Raw genomic sequence first — 16,638 nt, forward strand, 5'->3', positions numbered from 1 at the left:
ATTTGTGCAACTGGCAGGCAAGGACTGAGTGACGCCCTCACCTGTTACGATGATGGAAATGCTGTCGCTGGGATCTGACCATTCTCGATGATTGCCTACACTGAACCAATACGTACACCTGTAGACACCCCCATCTGATTGTTGGGCATTGAAAATGTAAAATGAAACCCGTTGAAATGGGGATCTTGATGCCTTCTGAACTTGCAACTCCTGTGAAGCTCCTTCTTTGATGAGAGAGAATGTTGCATGTTTGTAACCTTTGCTCTCGCAGACAAAGTGGACTATTTCCCCCAGGATGACCTCATGATTGGGGAACACTGAGATGGAAGGCTTGGGATAAAGGGCATATTGTCCTGGACATGAAAGAGAAGAAGAATGAGATTTGCAAGTTTGAACACCTGCCACGGTCCCACCCTGAAAAATGAGACTTTTAAATTAATTAGAATCAGGATACAAAACCTGTATGTTTGTGATAGATTAATCATTTTGTGTCATTATCCAATGGAGCACATATTCATCACTTTACATACATTTCTGAGCAGCAATGTGATTTAACCCCCCCCAAGAATCATAATTTGAATTGAGCAAGAGGTGAAGGGCCACCAAAATGGCTTCCACGCACTACTGACTCCTGGAGGAGCTAAGAAAGAGGCAAAGGGCTCTTTAATTCCCTCCTCCCTGTCCCCTCTGAACAGCAAAGGAGGATGGGGCAAGTAGGAGGGAGAAGAGTTGCCACACTTGCCCCTTCATCCATCTCAGCTGCCCACCTCCCTGCATGAGCCAAGACATGGGAAGGATGCATAACAGTCTCTGTTGCTTACTCTCATGCCTGGGAGGGCATTAAAGGGTGGGTGCATAATATAGAAAGGACTCTGTCTTCGCTTTTATTGCTGTTTATAATGGTGAGGAGGGGGATAAAGAGCCCTTTGCCGAAAAAGCCCTTTCAGACAGGAGAGAGGAACCAAAGTGAATAACCGGAGGGATTCTTTGCTATGCTGGAGACAAGACGGAAAGGTTGGAAAATTGAATTGAATCCCTGGGCCTTACCTCTCCCTTTGACAAAACTGGTCCGGGGTCTCTTTCAGATGAGGCTTTTGGTGGGTGACAGGCAATTAGGTCAGTGGGATTCGGCATGCTTGACACCCACACTTCACATAGGCCTTGTGCTGAATCCTGTGGCTGATGGTGGCATTCCACATGGACTAGTGAGATCAGCATGAGGGGCAGAGCAACTGGAGCGAAGCCGTGGGGTGAGAACGGGCCAAGAGACAACAGCCTGGCTTGAACGGTGCCTTTAACAGTCGGCACGTAATGCTAAGCCACCCTGTGAATAAGTCATCATAGGTTGGTTGTTCAGTCGCTGACCCGACTGATGATTGTGTGCTCTGTAGCTTGCCATGGCCTGTTTCCCCCCTCAGCTCTCCCACTGGCTCCCAGCATGTATCCCAGGCACCTTTGCGGCAGAACTTGGTCCCTACAGAAGCATCTTTTCTGCAATTGGTCCCCTGGGGCCGCCAGCTCCCAAGGGAAACTCCCCCTCCCCCAGATTGTCAAATATAATTAATTTTCTGAGCCGTTCTGTTGTGGTAACACATTCACAATTAAAATAACCAAAAAAACCTCCCCGCCTCCAGGAGTTGTGCTCTTGTGCAAGAGCGCCTGTTTGATATTTAGCCCAGCATACCAATATCCCGCTATCATCAATGTCTTTGTCAATTTCATCCTCCATTTCAGCCTTTCCCTTGCTAGTGAGTATCTTTTTGTTAAAGGCTGCTTCACTTAATACTGAAGTAAGAACACCTGCCCCCAAAGTGCCTTCTGTCCTGCACCCACCAGCCACTTTTGGCTCCCCCCCTCACATGTGATCACAAAAAGAAAATAATTTTCTGAGCCCTTATGTATATGTGAATGCATTTGCAAGCTTTTAAAGTTGTATTTTTATTTTGGGGGACTTGCACTCTTGTGCAAGAGCACAAGTCCGCCTCCCCCATATTTAGCCAAGCATACCCATATCCTGCTTTGGCACTTCCTTTGCTGGCAAACACCTTTTTTTTTAAAAAAAGGCTGCTTCACATTGCACTGAAGTAAGCCCCCCCCCCAAAGCGCCTTCTGCTGCAGCCACCAGACACTTTCTACTCCCCCCCTTCCCACTTGTTGCTTCTCCCTCATTGCTAGATGTCACATATACATATGGGTCACAGAGCAGCGTGCAGGATTGTAAACATAAGCAAATCTCATGGCAAAGCAGTAAAAGGGGGTGGAAAATTGTGCAAATCACATGGTGGAGCAGTAAAATGGAGGCAAAAATTGCCCAGAATTGCTAGCACCAGTCATTCGCTCCTGCGTACTTGTGCAGGACCCCCCCTCCCCAAGAGGATTTTTTAAAGTTGCAAAAGTGTTCGGGGCACTCGCTGAGTGTCCTTCCTTCTCTATTTTTAGGAGCACTGGGCAGAGAGCACTGAGAAGGGATGAGGGAGGATGATGGCAGCCATAGCGAGATCGCAAGGGGCAGTAGGGGTTTTTGTTGCTTTTGCCAGGCGGCCCTGTAGCTGTTCCCAACAACCCATGATGAAGTTGCCCTGCTGGGCTCAGATGACACAGCAAGCCACCATGAGTATGAACAATCTGAAAACAAGCCATTAGTTCTTAGGTTGGCTTGTTCATGAAAAATAAGCCACCCTGCAGAGACTGCGCCAGGTTTGCACAACACAATGTCATGTCATGTGAACCAGGTCAGGAACTTGATACCCAGGATTTAGGAGGTGAAGCTCTTGACAACTTGGAACTAAACATTTGCACATAATGCTAACCTGTAGGGTAATTGCTAGCTACTTAAAAGATCCAGGGCACAGGCCCATGACTAGAATTTATTTACATTTCATCCATGTTAGCAAAATAAACAGTGAAATAAAAAGTGCTTCTGAGCATATGCAGAATGCTTTTCTCTTACCACTGAGCAAGTATAGCCTCCCCCTCCCCACACACTACATAGTGATGGAATGTATTTGACAGAGATTAAAGCCTCAGCATTTCCTTTTTAAAGATTAGGTACTGACCACACCTGTCGCAAGAGATCACATATGCTCCATTCCCGTCCACACAACAATCTCTCCTCATTTTTCCATTCTCCAGACTCTTCATAAAAATAGATGTTCTGTTTTTGGTTGCTTTGCAACTCTTCTCTATCTCCTCCTCATTATGTGCAAGGTCTTGTTTTCTCTTCCTCAAAATTTCATTTGGGCCAAGACTTTACCAGCATTCAGCCAAGCAGTCCATTTTCATACTAGGGTTAAGTTATGGAGGAAGTACTTCTGAGCATGTACCAAGTGCCTTTCCCTCACCACTGAAGCTAGAAAAAACACAAATGACAGAACATGCATAGGATTGGGCTGAAAGAGTAGCCAGGTTGGTGTAGAGGAATGCAGTGAACAGTTTATTAAGCCTACAGTGCCACGCTCACAACTCAGGACTTATTTCTGAGAAAACATGCAGAGAATCAGGCTGCAAACTACCCCACAAAAGTAACTTGGGCTGGAATCCCACGTACACTTTCCTGGGAGTAGGCCCATTGAACATAATGGGACTTACTTCTGAGTAGACATACATAGGATTGTATAAGTGGCCAGTATTTATCCCTCCACCCCTTAACTCCTTCTTTAAAGAATTAAAGCTTGTCATTCCTATTAGAGTTATATTTGTTTAGTAAGTTGAGTGCAGCTGTAATGATTGCACTGTTCAAAGGAACACTTGCTACTGAAGAAGGAGGAAGGAAGCAAAGCCGGAGAGTTGAAATCTACGTCAAAGAGTGATTACAAGAAGAAACTGTGGAGGAAGAAAAAAAGCTGGCTTTTGTCTAACACGGTTCAGATGATTTACCACAGACAATTATTTTGATGGATAATGGCAATTGACAAATAAAATAGCCCCAGATTCCTTTCTCTGCAACCATGTGAACCTACTTTTCTCAAAGAGTTGGGTAAGGAGGAGGAGGAAGAGGAGAAAAACATATCACCTTGTCTGCTTGTATACAGTCAAATACAGTTCAGAACTTTTCTTCCTCACCACCCACCATAGCTTAGTGGTCATAGTTCAGAGGTAGAGAACCTGTTTTGCATGCAGAAGGTTCCAGGTTTGATCCCCAACATCTCCAGGTAGGGCAGGAAAAACACCTGCCTGAAACCCTGAAGAGCTGCTGCCAGTCAGTGTCAACAATATTGGGGAAGGCAGAGAGAAAGAAAGAGAAAGAGAGGATACTTTCTACTCTAGATGGAATAAGAAGAGAAAGACATACCAGGAAAGGGGAGGGAATGGTGAATGTAAATGGAGGAGGGGAGAAAATTCCCTAAGCAAAGTGGCTCTTTCTAGAGGAGTAGCACTTCAAAGGAATTTGTGAGTGGTGGGAGGATTGTACATACCTTAGGGTGCAATCCTATGCATGTTTAGACAGAGAAAAGGACTACAAGTCCTAGCATTCCCCAGCCAGCCTTGCTGGCTGGGGCATGCTGGGAGTTGTAAGCCTTTTCTTTGACTAAACATGCATAGGACTGTGCCCCTAGAAGAATTTGGCTGCCCACCATTGGAAAAAGAATGTGTGAATAGATGGACCTTGGTATAATCCAAAACGGCAAGTTATAATATGTTCTTATTCTGTTTACTGTAATGTTTTACATGACCAGCTTGATGTTTTACATGACCAGCAAAATATAATGGAACTACATTCAGGGCTGTATGTATTCTGGATTTTTGTGGGACTGGAGAAAAAAAAAATGGCTTAGGGTGCAATCCTATGCATGTTTAGACAGAAAAAAGTCCTACATGGCTGGCTGGGGAATGCTGGGAGTCGTAGGACTTTTTTTTGTCTAAACATGCATAGGATTATGCCCTTAATGAACTTTATGAGATAAGGTGATTTTATTACGTTGCATTTTGGGTTCTAATTGTTGTGAACTGTGCAGAGAGAGGTTTGGCTATTGGGAGGGATAGAAATAAACAATGAATGATTGAAAAGGTGGCTGAGAGCTTTTTCTTGCCTTAAAATAATAATAATAATAATAATAATAATAATAATAATAATAATAATAATAATAAATATATTGAAAAGTCCTGCAACTGCTTCCCCAGCACTTCCTGGAACATGATGTCCTAACTCTCCTTTTGGAATAATCTGCTGTCTGCAGCTATGTGGGAGAAGTTGAAGGTGGAAGGGGGAAAATAAGTTTGTGGAGGATAATTAAATCCTTTTCTCTGCAGAACCCAAAGGTTCCAGATTCAGGCAGTAAAATTAGATGCTGTGTGAAATACCATTATTTCATAGGGAGATCTTCCTGCCCTTCCCCCTCCCTCTTCAAACCTTCATTACAAGCAAGAATCCAGCAGAAGGCATGGAAGAGAAGAAGGGTAGGGAGAGAAAACAAACAATGAGCAGAATGTGGAAGGAAAAGTGGCAATGTGGTTTATAGTTTTCTCTAGTTCAAAAGGCTCCTGCCTTCATGCCTCACCCCTATTGGACTGCTAAGGGAGTGAGTCTTAAGGTCTCCTAAGGTGCAATCCTAAGTAGATAGGTGACCGCCTATCCAAAGCAAGGCAGGAGAGGCACGGAGGGATCGTTCCCTCTGCGCCTCTCCTGTCTTGCTTTTTTTAGCTAGACAGCCAGTTTTGGCTATCTAGTGTGTGTGTGTGGGGGCTGACCGGGAGAGGAAGCTGCTGTACGACACATAGGATATGTTGTATGCGCAGCTTCGCTCTCCCAGCCCCGGAATGCCCCCCAGCCCTGCCCCTTTTCAGTCGCTCTGCACTTGTCTTCTGAGCACGGAGGATGCGGCTTCTCTGCGCTGCCTCCGAGGCAGTGTGGACGAGGGGGGAGGTCAGTTTTCCAGGAAATGACCTCGGAGTGCAGGCTCTGAGGTCAGTTCCTGGAATAGAGCATATTCTATGGCCCTCTAGACAGTGTCTAGTGGCCATAGGATTGCTCCCCTAGTCACCACAAGGCTACTGAGCTCATACCAGAGAGGCAGGCTTGTATTAAGGCAGTTCAAACAATCCGGGGCACATGCCTTGGTGTGGCTGTAATTAACAACATCCATGATGCTCTGTATCCCAAATATCTTTGTAGTACTGGCATGTAGAGTTGCAGGGTTTTTTTTTTACTTGCTTTTGCCTAGTGCCTCTGTAACCTGGAGAAACAACCCATAGTTCTGGGTTTGCAAGTAATGACAACCCATGGTTTAAACAACCCAGAGTTCACAACCCAACAATAAACCATGGGTTCTCTTTCTGGGTTGTTCATGGATAACAAACCCTAGTTTGTTAGAGCAACCACATTCACACATTGAGACAACCCAGAATTCAACAATCCATAACATGGGTTAGCATTATGTATGGACCAGACCTTTATCATATATTCAGTTGTGCAGATCAAACTGTTGTTAAATGCCTGCCTACAGAGACCAGCTGCAAAGTTGGCAGTCTTATGAAATCAGCAACCAGAGCACCCATCACCCCATGCTAGTAGCCAGTACACAGGTTAGTATTACAATCTCTAGGGAAAGCTGCAGCCTGTCAAAGAACCTAAAGAGAACTGGGATCAGAAGCAGGTGAGTTCCTTGCAATTTTACTCAAACTGGGAACTCTGAGATCCATATATGTTGTTTAGAGGCAAAGAAAGATGGGACTCCTGTACCACTCTAAGAGTATGGGGAAAGTTTAACAAGTGCCACTTGTTATCAGGCAGGGGTGAGAAGAATGGATTTGTTGGAGTAGGCCATGGAATTTAGCTGCCATTCCGCTCCCACCGATCACCCTCAATCTTAATTTTTTGTGGGAATGTGTCTGGTGACACTTACCTCTACATAATCGCCACTGCCCAGCCAGCAACCAACCTAAAAACAGAGGACTCCATTAGTGGCAAGATATATGAGCAGCAAGATATATGACCGCCCTGCCTTTGCACAAGCTCTGGTCCCACCACCCTCTGGTCCCACCACCCTAGTTCTTTGACTAAGCTGCCCAGCCCTCATTAGCTTACTTGACGTTCCCTTTGAGAGATGCACTGGTGTAGGATAGAAAGTTGCTGCAAATCTAATGTTTCACATTGAACACAGGACTTGAAAGGCTTCCTCAGTCCTGCCCTCAGGGAGGGTCTTCCCCTAAAGATCTGTGATGGGTTTACACTAATTAAAGGCACAATCCTATGCATGTTTAGACAGACAAAAAGTCCTACAGCTCCCAGCATTCCCCAGCCAGCCCTGTGCCCTTAATTCCCTTGTTTGCTCTGCCCGCTGAAAGCGGTGTCTAGCCTGTGCATCTGCCGAGTCCCCACCCCCCCGCGGTAAGTTGCTGAGTCAAGCTCTGATTGATTAACGTGCACTTAAGAAGATTCCTCTCTGTCTCCTAGAGCCCCTTGAAGAATTGCCTCCCCAGCTCCCTGGCCCATCTCATCTTCTGACTCTGACTCCCCAGTCTCTGCAGGGAGTCTGGGCCCAATCCTGACATCAGTGAGCAATACCAACCAAGAAAAAGGATGCAGGAAGAAAACATCATGGTGAGGGTTCTGTAGCCTGCAGTGTCCTTGTTTACACCGGCTCTGCTGTCTCCTGAATGGAGCTCTCACCTGAGGACTGCAGCTCCTGATGTCCACCAATGTTTTGTGACAGAGAGATTCTCCAGTATGCAACATTTCTCTGTCATTTGACGGCACTGTTGACCATAATAATCTTCTTATCCTGCCTGACAAACCACATCCCCTTTTCTGTCATAGTCAAAAATGGCAACAACAACAAAAAAAAAACAACCCTGAGGAAATGAACAGCTCAGAAAGTCCACTTGGGTGGTGCTCTGAAGGGTTAGTATAGGCATCTTCCCCTGGTTTTTTAAAATATGTTTCTCAAAACGGAGGGCTCTTCAGCAGTACCTTTGGGGCCAAAGGAATCTGGAATCATGGAAAAGAGTGGGATCTTAAAGCTAACCCTCCTTGAGCTCCTGCCAGCTAGAAGTCTTGGAAAAATCTAGCCCTGGAAGGCCTATTAGGGCTTGAGGGTTTTTGATACCAAGGCTTGGCTTTTCCCAGCTTTCTGACAGCTGCAGTCCCACCTTGCTATGTCACAAGCCCCCCCGCCCCCCGTTCTCTAACTGTCCTCTGTTCTTGCTCAGAAGTCAGTTCTTAAGGGCCACTGTTCTCTGTAGCCCTCATTCCAGCACTTGTTTGGGTTGGGAAAATTGCAAAAATGTGGGGGTGGAAGTTTCAAACACTGTCAGGGATCCCTCAAAGACCACATGTTTCTTTTTATTGAAATCCAAATTTATTCCCACCTAGTCTTGTATTCCACCTTCTTCTCTTAATGTTGGAGGAACAAACCAATTTGCCCTTTCAGTTCACTTTATGTCCATGCTGTGCTGGCCCTAATATTAGGCAGAGTGAAGCAGCCAGCTCAGGCAGCAGATATTGGTGGTGGTGGTGGTGGTGAGTTGTTGGAGGACAGAACCGTGTGTCTCACATCATGGCCTGCCCCGCACACCCTAAGCTAGCCTGCTGCCCTCAGCTACAGTGGGAGATGCTGCCCTGTTGACAGTGTTGAAGTAAGATTCAGTTGCTAGTCTGGTCAACTTCTGTACAAATGTAGTAAAAATGTAACCTAAAAGCCACTGTATGTGTCTTAAGCAGCACCCAGTATTGTAACAGCTACACATGCCTGGAATAAGTGAGCAGTAACCCTAAGATAAGGTAGCTGGGCAAACTGCTGGCAACCAATCAAAGTGACACGCTGGCTGAGGAATGCAAGCTGAGGTGATAAAACTGTAGCGCGGGAGTTGCCCAGGGTTGACTCTGCTTTTGAGCGTGAGCTCCTCTGTCAAACTGTTTGCAAACAATAACATCGAGTTGGACCCAGCCTGAAGTTGACTCTCCTCTTTGGGGCAAATTGGACTAGCCTCCAGGGGGCGACACTAGCATTTTGTGCAACAATCTGGCGAGTAGTCAGGAGTCCCCTTGGATCACCCCAGGGTCGAACGACAAGACCGGCGAAGGTGCCCGTGGGGCGTGCCGGACCGCCTTTGAGGACTGCCACGGCACCAGAGAACGGGGGTCGGGACACCCGGGAGGTTAAAGGCGTGGACTCCATTGATTGAGTCAACCAGGCTGAACAGGTCCGAAGGGACAGTGCCAGGGTGCTGGGTGGAGTAAGTATTTGATTTCCCTTGTGTCTTTCTGTTTGCGTTGCCTTTGGAGCGTCTGAGGTTTGTCAGGCTCTGTGTATGGTTTTGAATAGAGGTAGGCACAATGGGGTCGGGTAGCTCCCGTTAAGAAAACTCTGCAACCCCACTGGGATGCATGCTCAAAGTTCAAAAGAGATTTTAGACTTAAGATGGCCAAGGGTAAATTGACCTTCTTTTGCCAACTGGACTGGCCAGCATTTGGAATTAGTTGGCCAGACATAGGATCCTTCGATGTAAATCTTGTAAATGCTGTATATAAAAATGTGGTGAATAATGGGCAATGGGATCAATTCCCCTATATTGATTGTTGGTTGAATTGGTGCGGAAAGAATCCCCCTTAGTTACAGAAGTGTAAATGTGTAAATGTGCTACTGGCAAAGGACCGCAGGGGCAAGAGACCCGGGTGCTGTCTGAATCAAGTAGTGAGATAGATTTGCCTCAGGGAAAGTGAGGTTATCGGCATTTGGATAAGTGTCAACCAAAATCCACTGAAGGCGAGAAAAGGTTGAATATAAAGTTCAATATTGTAAAGTCATGAGGGTATGCTCCGAGGTAAAGCCCAAAGCCCCTGTTCTCCCTGATTCAAGCCCCACGGAAGGAGTTTGAAGACTGGGAGACCTTGCCCAAGGTGCCCTGAGCTCCCCCCCATCTTATTCAGTCTGTTAAGTTGGGAAGAGAGGTTGTTGGGGGAGGGAGGGGGCCCTCCAGAGACAGTTTGTCTGCCACCATATCCAAGTTTGTTAGAAGAAGCAAAAGCAGTTGAAAAAGTTGCAACTTCTGAAGAAAGAGATTTGTTTGAAGTCTTAAAGACTGGCAAAATCAAGAAACAAAGACAGGGCAAGTTCTTAAAATATCAGGGTCTGTGTAAGCTTATCTCTGTCAGCCTGCTCAGAGCAGAGCCAAGGGGGAGTTACCAAACCCCCCTCGCCACCACTGGTTTAGCCTTAGCAAGCAGAGAGGCTGGAAGGTGTCTGTGAGGACCTAACAAAAGAGTGAGATTTGTAAAAAAAAACAAGAAAAGCATCACAGCTGGAAAGCTGAGCAGCACTGCTCTGTTCTTATCTGTGGAGGAATCTAGAAGAGGTGTAAGGTTACACCTTCCCCTTTTGAACTGATGAAGAGACAGAGAGCTTTTGTTAAAAACGTCCCTTCTTTATGGCCCAAAGCCTTCTTTGTTTAGATCTATCATTGTTCAGACTTTTGAGAGGCACTCTGCACATGGACTGGAACTTTGGACAGTTAAAGACTTGCCATAAAAAGTACTGTGAGGCTTGTCATAGCCTTAAACTCCAGTTGTTGTAGATTGTGTGTTTGTTTGTGATCAGCTCAGTGTACAGTTTGATTTGTCATTTCAACACTCAGATAAAAAGCTGCATTTGACTGAAAGAATTGGGCATATTTAGCCTTGAGAAGAGAAGACTGAGGGGAGATCTGATAGCGCTCTTCAAGTACTTGGAAGGTTGTCACAGAGAGGAAGGCCAGGATCTCTTCTTGATCATCCCAGAGTGCAGGACACGGAATAATGTGCTCAAGTGACGGGAAGCCAGATTCCGGCTGAACATCAGGAAAAACTTCCTGACTGTTAGAGCAATACGACAATGGAACCAGTTACCTGAGGAGATGGTGGGCTCTCCCACGCTGGAGACATTCAAGACGAGGCTGGACAGCCATCTGTCAGGGATGCTCTGACTTGGATTCCTGCAATGAGCAGGGGGTTAGACTCGATGGCCTTGTAAGCCCCTTCCAACCCTACTATTCTATGATTCTGTGATTTCCAAGGCTTTGATTTCATTTACCATAATGAAGCACACAGACACAAATTGCTAGAGATTCACAGACTACAAAAGAAACAGCCTTCAAGAAGTTTAAAGAGAAACTGCAACGTGAGTTTCCGTTTAGAAGAAAAAGGGGCAGCAAATTCTCTTAACTTAAGAGGTGGGAGGGAAAGATTCCCCACTCTCCCGTGATACCTCTAAGCCCAGCTGTGTTTCTGAAGCCTGAGAAAGTTCCTGCCCCACGTGTTCCAGCACTTTCTCAAAATCTGAACTGTTCTGACATTCCATTTGCTCAGAGGCAAACCTGACACTCTGCCAAAACTGATGCAGTGTGGAGTTGCTGATGCAAAAATGGTGGCTTGGAACTCTTTGCATGTATGAGAATGCCCTTCCCTTGATTTTGATGGGCCCTGACCATGCAGTCAGAGGAGCAGTATAATTGTTAGATCTGCTCCACCATGCCCTATGATGTAAACCAAATGTTTTCCAGTCATGGTGTTAGATTTTAATGATATGAAAAAGGTATAGAAGAAGGCAGAAGAAAATAGCAGACAAAAAGGCTTAAAAAGAAAGAGAGTTTATCCCAAATGTGTGTCGTTGAGATTAGTAAGAAGGTCTAAGCAAGTGAGTCTCTGTCGAAGCAATGGCAAACAGCCTAACTTGCAGAGAAGACAAAGAGTTAAAACTAGTGCATGGCACAGAGAATTTGAAACATGAGCTGCAGAACAGGCAAGCCAAAAGATAAGTGTGCCTGTTACAAGAGGGAGGCTATAGTAGAAGCCCCCGTATGAAGCTTTAACAAAAATATTACTCACCAGAAGTGGACAATTAAAATTAAAAAAGGCTTTTCTTAAATTGAAGCAAGCCTTGATATCACCGCCTGCTTTAGCCTTATCAGACCCCAGATCATGGAATTTTTAGAGCTATGGTGCACATGAGAGCACATGAAAAGAGTGCCATTCCTGAAAAAAGGAAAAAGCAGTGCTGGCAGCCACCATGGGCAGAAATATAAACCGCGGCTTGAGAGCACAGAAGCGACCAGGGGGGAGGGGGGCAGAAAAGGAAAGGGCTGACCAGGGCTCGATTAATGTGCGTATTGCCGAGAGAAGAGACACTGGAAGAAAGATTGTCCAGAGTTGAAACAGAAGAGAAAAGAGACTTACCCTGAAGGCTGCCAAACGTGGGCAGGGTCTTCCAGGGGCGGAGGGGGGGGGAGTTTAGCTGAAGGACCACCACCCTACGAACAAATGCTCGGGAGAATCCCAAGGTAAAAGTAAGGGTTGGTGGCAGGGACTGTGAGGCCCTAGTAGATACTGGAGCCACATTTTCTATGATCCCTGTGAAGCCCCCCCGGCGAGAGAAAGTGGAAAGCATGTAACTGTAAAAGGAATTAAAAGGAAAAAAACTAAATTCCCCGTGTGTAAGCCCCTCCTCACGAAGATTGGAAATAACATACTGGAACATGCCTTTGTAGTTTCATCTGCATGCCCGGCTGCCCTCTTGGGGTGGGACTTGTTAACAAAACTGAAGCGAAAATCTTTTTCCGTGATAATCAGATTGTAGTACAGCTGCCAATAAAGCAGGGCTTTATTGATCCATGAATGTGTGGCAGACAGAACTCCTGCCCGAGCAAATGCATAACACCAGTTAAATTCTTCTTTAAAAAGGGAGAGAGCCCTGTGTGCAGGCTGTGTGCAGTATCCTCTGAAGAAAGCCACCCGTGCAGGCTTGAAGCCGCTCATTGAGAAGTTCAAAAAATTATGGTTAGATAATAAAGGGATCATCCCCCTTTAACACCCCAATGTTGGGTGTGCCCGAGACAGATAGCACCTCCTTCAGGTTGCTGCAAGACCTGAGAGCAGTGGCTAACTGCCCTTCGTGCCTCAAAAATGATTCAAAGATGTTTGAGCCCCCAGCTCAAATGAGAAGTCGCCCATGGGCTTACTATCTTTTTCAGAGATTTCAAATTGACTTTTCAGAGTTGCCCCAGACTCATGGCTATCGGTTGTTGTTGTTCAGTCGTTCAGTCGTGTCCGACTCTTCGTGACCCCATGGACCATAGCACGCCAGGCCTTCCTGTCCTGCGCTCTCTCCCGGAGTGTGCTCAAGTTCATATTCATTGCATCTGTGATGCTATCTAGCCATCTCATCCTCTGCCGTCCCCTTCTCCTTTTGCCTTCAGTCTTTCCCAGCATCAGGGTCTTTTCCAGGGAGTTTTCTCTTCGCATTAGGTGGCCAAAATATTTGAGCTTCAGCTTCATTATCTGTCCTTCCAATGAGCACTCAGGGTTGATTTCCTTTAGGATGGACTGATTTGACCTCCTTGCAGTCCAGGGCACTCGTAAGAGTCTTCTCCAGCACCACAGTTCGAAGGCATCAATTCTTCGGCGCTCAGCCTTCCTTATAGTCCAGCTCTCACAGCCATGCATTACTACTGGGAAAACCATAGCTTTGATTAGACGGACCTTTGTCGGCAAGGTGATGTCTCTGCTTCTTACTATGCTGTCTAGGTTGGCCATAGCTTTCCTCCCAAGGAGCAAGCGTCTTTTAATTTCATGGCTACAGTCACCATCTGCGGTGATCTTGGAGCCCAAGAAAGTCAAATCTGTCACTGCTTCCATTTCTTCCCCTTCTATATGCCAGGAAGTGATGGGGCCAGATGACATGATCTTAGTTTTTTTAATGTTGAGTTTCAAACCAGCTTTTGCACTCTCCTCTTTAAAACCAATTGACTGCACTGCACAGACAGTAGCCAAGATCCTGTTAAAAAGTAATCCCTAGGCTCTTGTTACCTAAAGAGAGTGAATCAAATCAGGGGCCCCATTTTGTTAGACAAGTGATGCAAGTAGTGGCCCAGGCATAACAAACTAACTAGAAGCTACACCCCCCCCCCCTTGGAAACCTCAATCCACAAGTCAAGTTGAGAAGATGAACTGCGCCTTAAAGACAATTCTCACTAGAATTTGTTTAAAGATTAAGTTGAAAGGCCACAGGCCTTGCCAATCACGAATCACCTTGACTTGAGTACGGTGCACCCCCAAGGGACGTATTAAATTGACACCCTTTAAACGTTTTATAAGTGCCCACCTCGGATATTACCTATGGCTGATAGCTTAAATGTGAATTTAGAAGTAGGAGTTTTAAGATTCAAGATTATGTTACTGCCTTGCAGTCTGTTTTGTTTTCACAGGTTTGCGACACCGCACCAATCCTGGCCTTTAGATGCTCCAGTGCATAATCTCAGTCCCAGTGATTGGGTGCTAATCCAGTCCTAGAAAGATGAACCACCTACTGAGAAGCGGAAGGGTCCGTTTCAGATCCTACTTACCACTCCCACTGCTATAAAAGTCGCTAAAGGGAAGAAGTGGATTCATCACACTGAATAAAGGCATCACCTGCACCAGAGAGGGTCACACCGGAAGCTGACCCACCTGAAGGCAGCTGCTGGAATAATGAACCCCTGGAGGGACTCAAGTATTTGTTCATGAGAGAGCTTTCTCCTAATGCTTACTCATGCGCATTATTCTCTCCCTCTTAAGTTTAGTTGCCTCAACACTCCCCACTCAAGTAAAAACAACAACAAAAAACATTAGTTTAAGAGGCATGTTGAGCTTATGTTTAAGCAGAATAGAGATAATTTTGCTCTCTATTACGAACACCCATCAACTGTCAGAAACTTTACTTTGTTGCCTACCTTAACTAGAAAAACACAGGTAGCTCTACAGAAAGAGGGCACTCTCGTTTCAAGGGTTCCTGATGAACTGAACAAAACTGAGTTCCAAAAGTTCAAATTCCAGACTTACACCCAAAAATGTGTTTTTATTGTCAACATTCTAGTAGCTAGAACAAAGGTGTCCTAGGTCTCACTTGCTGTTTAGAGAAAACCGTCAATGCCACAGCAATAATAGTTTGCGCCTTTAAGTGTGTAGTCCACCACTGGACCAAAGAGAGTATAAATTTGAGAAAAGCCTTTTGAGGGGGGAATTGTAGTAAAAATGTAACCTAAAAGCCATTGTATGTGTCTTAAGCAGCACATAGTATTGTAAGAGCTGCACATGCCTGGAATGAGTGAGCAGTAACCCTAAGATAAGGTAGCTAGGCAAACTGCTGGCAACCAATCAAAGTGACACACTGGCTGAGGTGATAAAACTGTAGCGCGGGAGTTGCCCAGGGTCAACTCTGCTTTTGAGCATGAGCTCCTTTGTCGAACTGTTTGCAAACAATAAAATCGAGTTGGACCCAGCCTGAAGTTGACTCTCCTCTTTGGGGCAAATTGGACGAGTCTCCAGGGGGCAAAACTAGCATTTTGTGCAACACAAAGAATGGGAGTGCTGAAGGAAGCATCATCTTTAGAGCTGTGCAGAAATGGCCACTTGAAATTCTCCACCCTATTTGTGAGCAGAGAAACTGGGGGGGGGGGAATTCTCCAGCAGTTTCTTTCAGGTAGGGCTCACCCCTGGCAAGGGTTGTAGCATAGCTTATTTCTTGTGTGCCAATTTCTCAACTGGCTCCTGTGCTCTTAAAAGCAGCTTGCTGATCTACAGTTTTCAGCAAATGGTTTTCAGCTTATCACCATGCCCTGGAAAGCTTCAGCTTGCTGCTTTCTCCAGATCATATTAGCAAAAGATTAGATCAGATTAGATGGTCAGCTTGTGGGCAGGGACTATCTTGCTTTGCTGATTATATGTAAGCCACTCTGGAAACCTTTTTGGCTGAGGGACAGGGTAAAAATACTTCACACAAGCGAACAAGCCCCTGTGGGCGACAGTAAGAGACTGTCTCCAGTAGCTGGAGATGGACAAAGCACATTCGCCATTCTGCAGTGTTCATGCAAGGAAGTGCCTTGAAGTACTCGGCTCACTGCTAACGGACACCATTGCGTATGTGCCAGGAGTCATGACGAGATCATCGTGCCCACGTGAGTAATGTATAACTGAGCATGTGCAGAACCTTTGCTGTGTTATCCTAATATGATTGGTTGTAAGTTGCCGCCAAACGTTGCTATTGGCTGTGTACCCCTTGCATGGAGGCCGCCTCGAAGGAGGAACCGCCCCGCCCAGAGGCCGGCTCTTATGTGCATATATGTGTGTGCTACCATTTTGGAGGCATTGTTCCTCTCTCAGGAGAGCAACCTCATGCACGAATAAAGTGCTTTACCCAATCCTCTGAACATGTGTGACCTCCAGTCTTTTGGACCACGATTTCCCCGACACCTGTTTCCGGAGGGCGCAATCCTATCAGGATAGGTGGCCACCTCTGGACTCAGAAGCGACCGCCTATCCAATTCAGGGCAGGAGCAGTGCCAAGGGGGTCTTCCCCTCTGCACTTCAGCTGCCCTGCATTCGCGGCTACTCAGCCGATTTCAGCTGTCTAGCCACGGGAAGTTGGAGTGGGGTGGGGTGGGCAGACACCGGGCGACGCATAGGAAGCGTCGGAAAGGCACTTCCTCCCTCCCCGCCCTGCCCCCAGGAATGCCCCAATTTCACCGCTTCATGCTGCTGTTATGAGTGTGAAGTCGATCCGCGCAGCCTACGAGGCAGTGCGGGAGGGGGTGGAGGTCGGTTCTCAGGGAACCGACCTATCCTATGGCTGTCTAGCTGCTGACTAGTGGCCATAGGATTGCGCCCTTAAGGTTGTTTTTTTTTTACGCTAC

General features: G+C 46.2%; 1 protein-coding gene and 1 long non-coding RNA gene across 7 annotated transcripts in view; one reads left to right on the plus strand and one right to left on the minus strand.

Moving 5' to 3' along the window:
• LOC146342041 (immunoglobulin superfamily member 1-like) overlaps positions 1-12,345 on the minus strand; it is a 30,060-nt gene extending 17,715 nt beyond the window's left edge. Inside the window, exons 1-5 of one of the 5 annotated variants that reach the window (XM_084805540.1) lie at positions 12,149-12,335; positions 10,823-10,908; positions 6,843-6,878; positions 3,057-3,349; positions 42-353 (exon numbers count right to left, since the gene is read on the minus strand). In XM_084805540.1, coding sequence (XP_084661666.1) covers positions 42-353; positions 3,057-3,141 — 397 coding nt within the window. In that variant the 5' untranslated portion in view covers positions 3,142-3,349; positions 6,843-6,878; positions 10,823-10,908; positions 12,149-12,335. Of the gene's footprint in view, positions 1-41; positions 354-3,056; positions 3,350-6,842; positions 6,879-7,508; positions 7,695-10,822; positions 10,909-12,148 lie in introns of those variants that run through there. The other 4 variants (XM_084805539.1, XM_084805543.1, XM_084805544.1 and 1 more) reach the window with 4 other exon arrangements.
• On the plus strand, positions 8,814-15,228 carry LOC146342042 (uncharacterized). 2 transcript variants are annotated; one of them, XR_014783897.1, is made up of 3 exons: positions 8,814-9,174; positions 10,573-11,093; positions 14,158-15,228. It is a non-coding gene; the product is annotated as an uncharacterized LOC146342042 (long non-coding RNA). The 2 variants fall into 2 exon arrangements; XR_014783898.1 differs by having other exon boundaries at positions 14,176-15,228.
• The last annotated feature ends 1,410 nt before the right edge of the window (positions 15,229-16,638 follow it).

Source organism: Heloderma suspectum, chromosome 6 (genome assembly GCF_057233095.1).
Source record: "Heloderma suspectum isolate Gila_16-S chromosome 6, 16-S_ref, whole genome shotgun sequence".
Lineage (NCBI taxonomy): Eukaryota > Metazoa > Chordata > Lepidosauria > Squamata > Helodermatidae > Heloderma > Heloderma suspectum.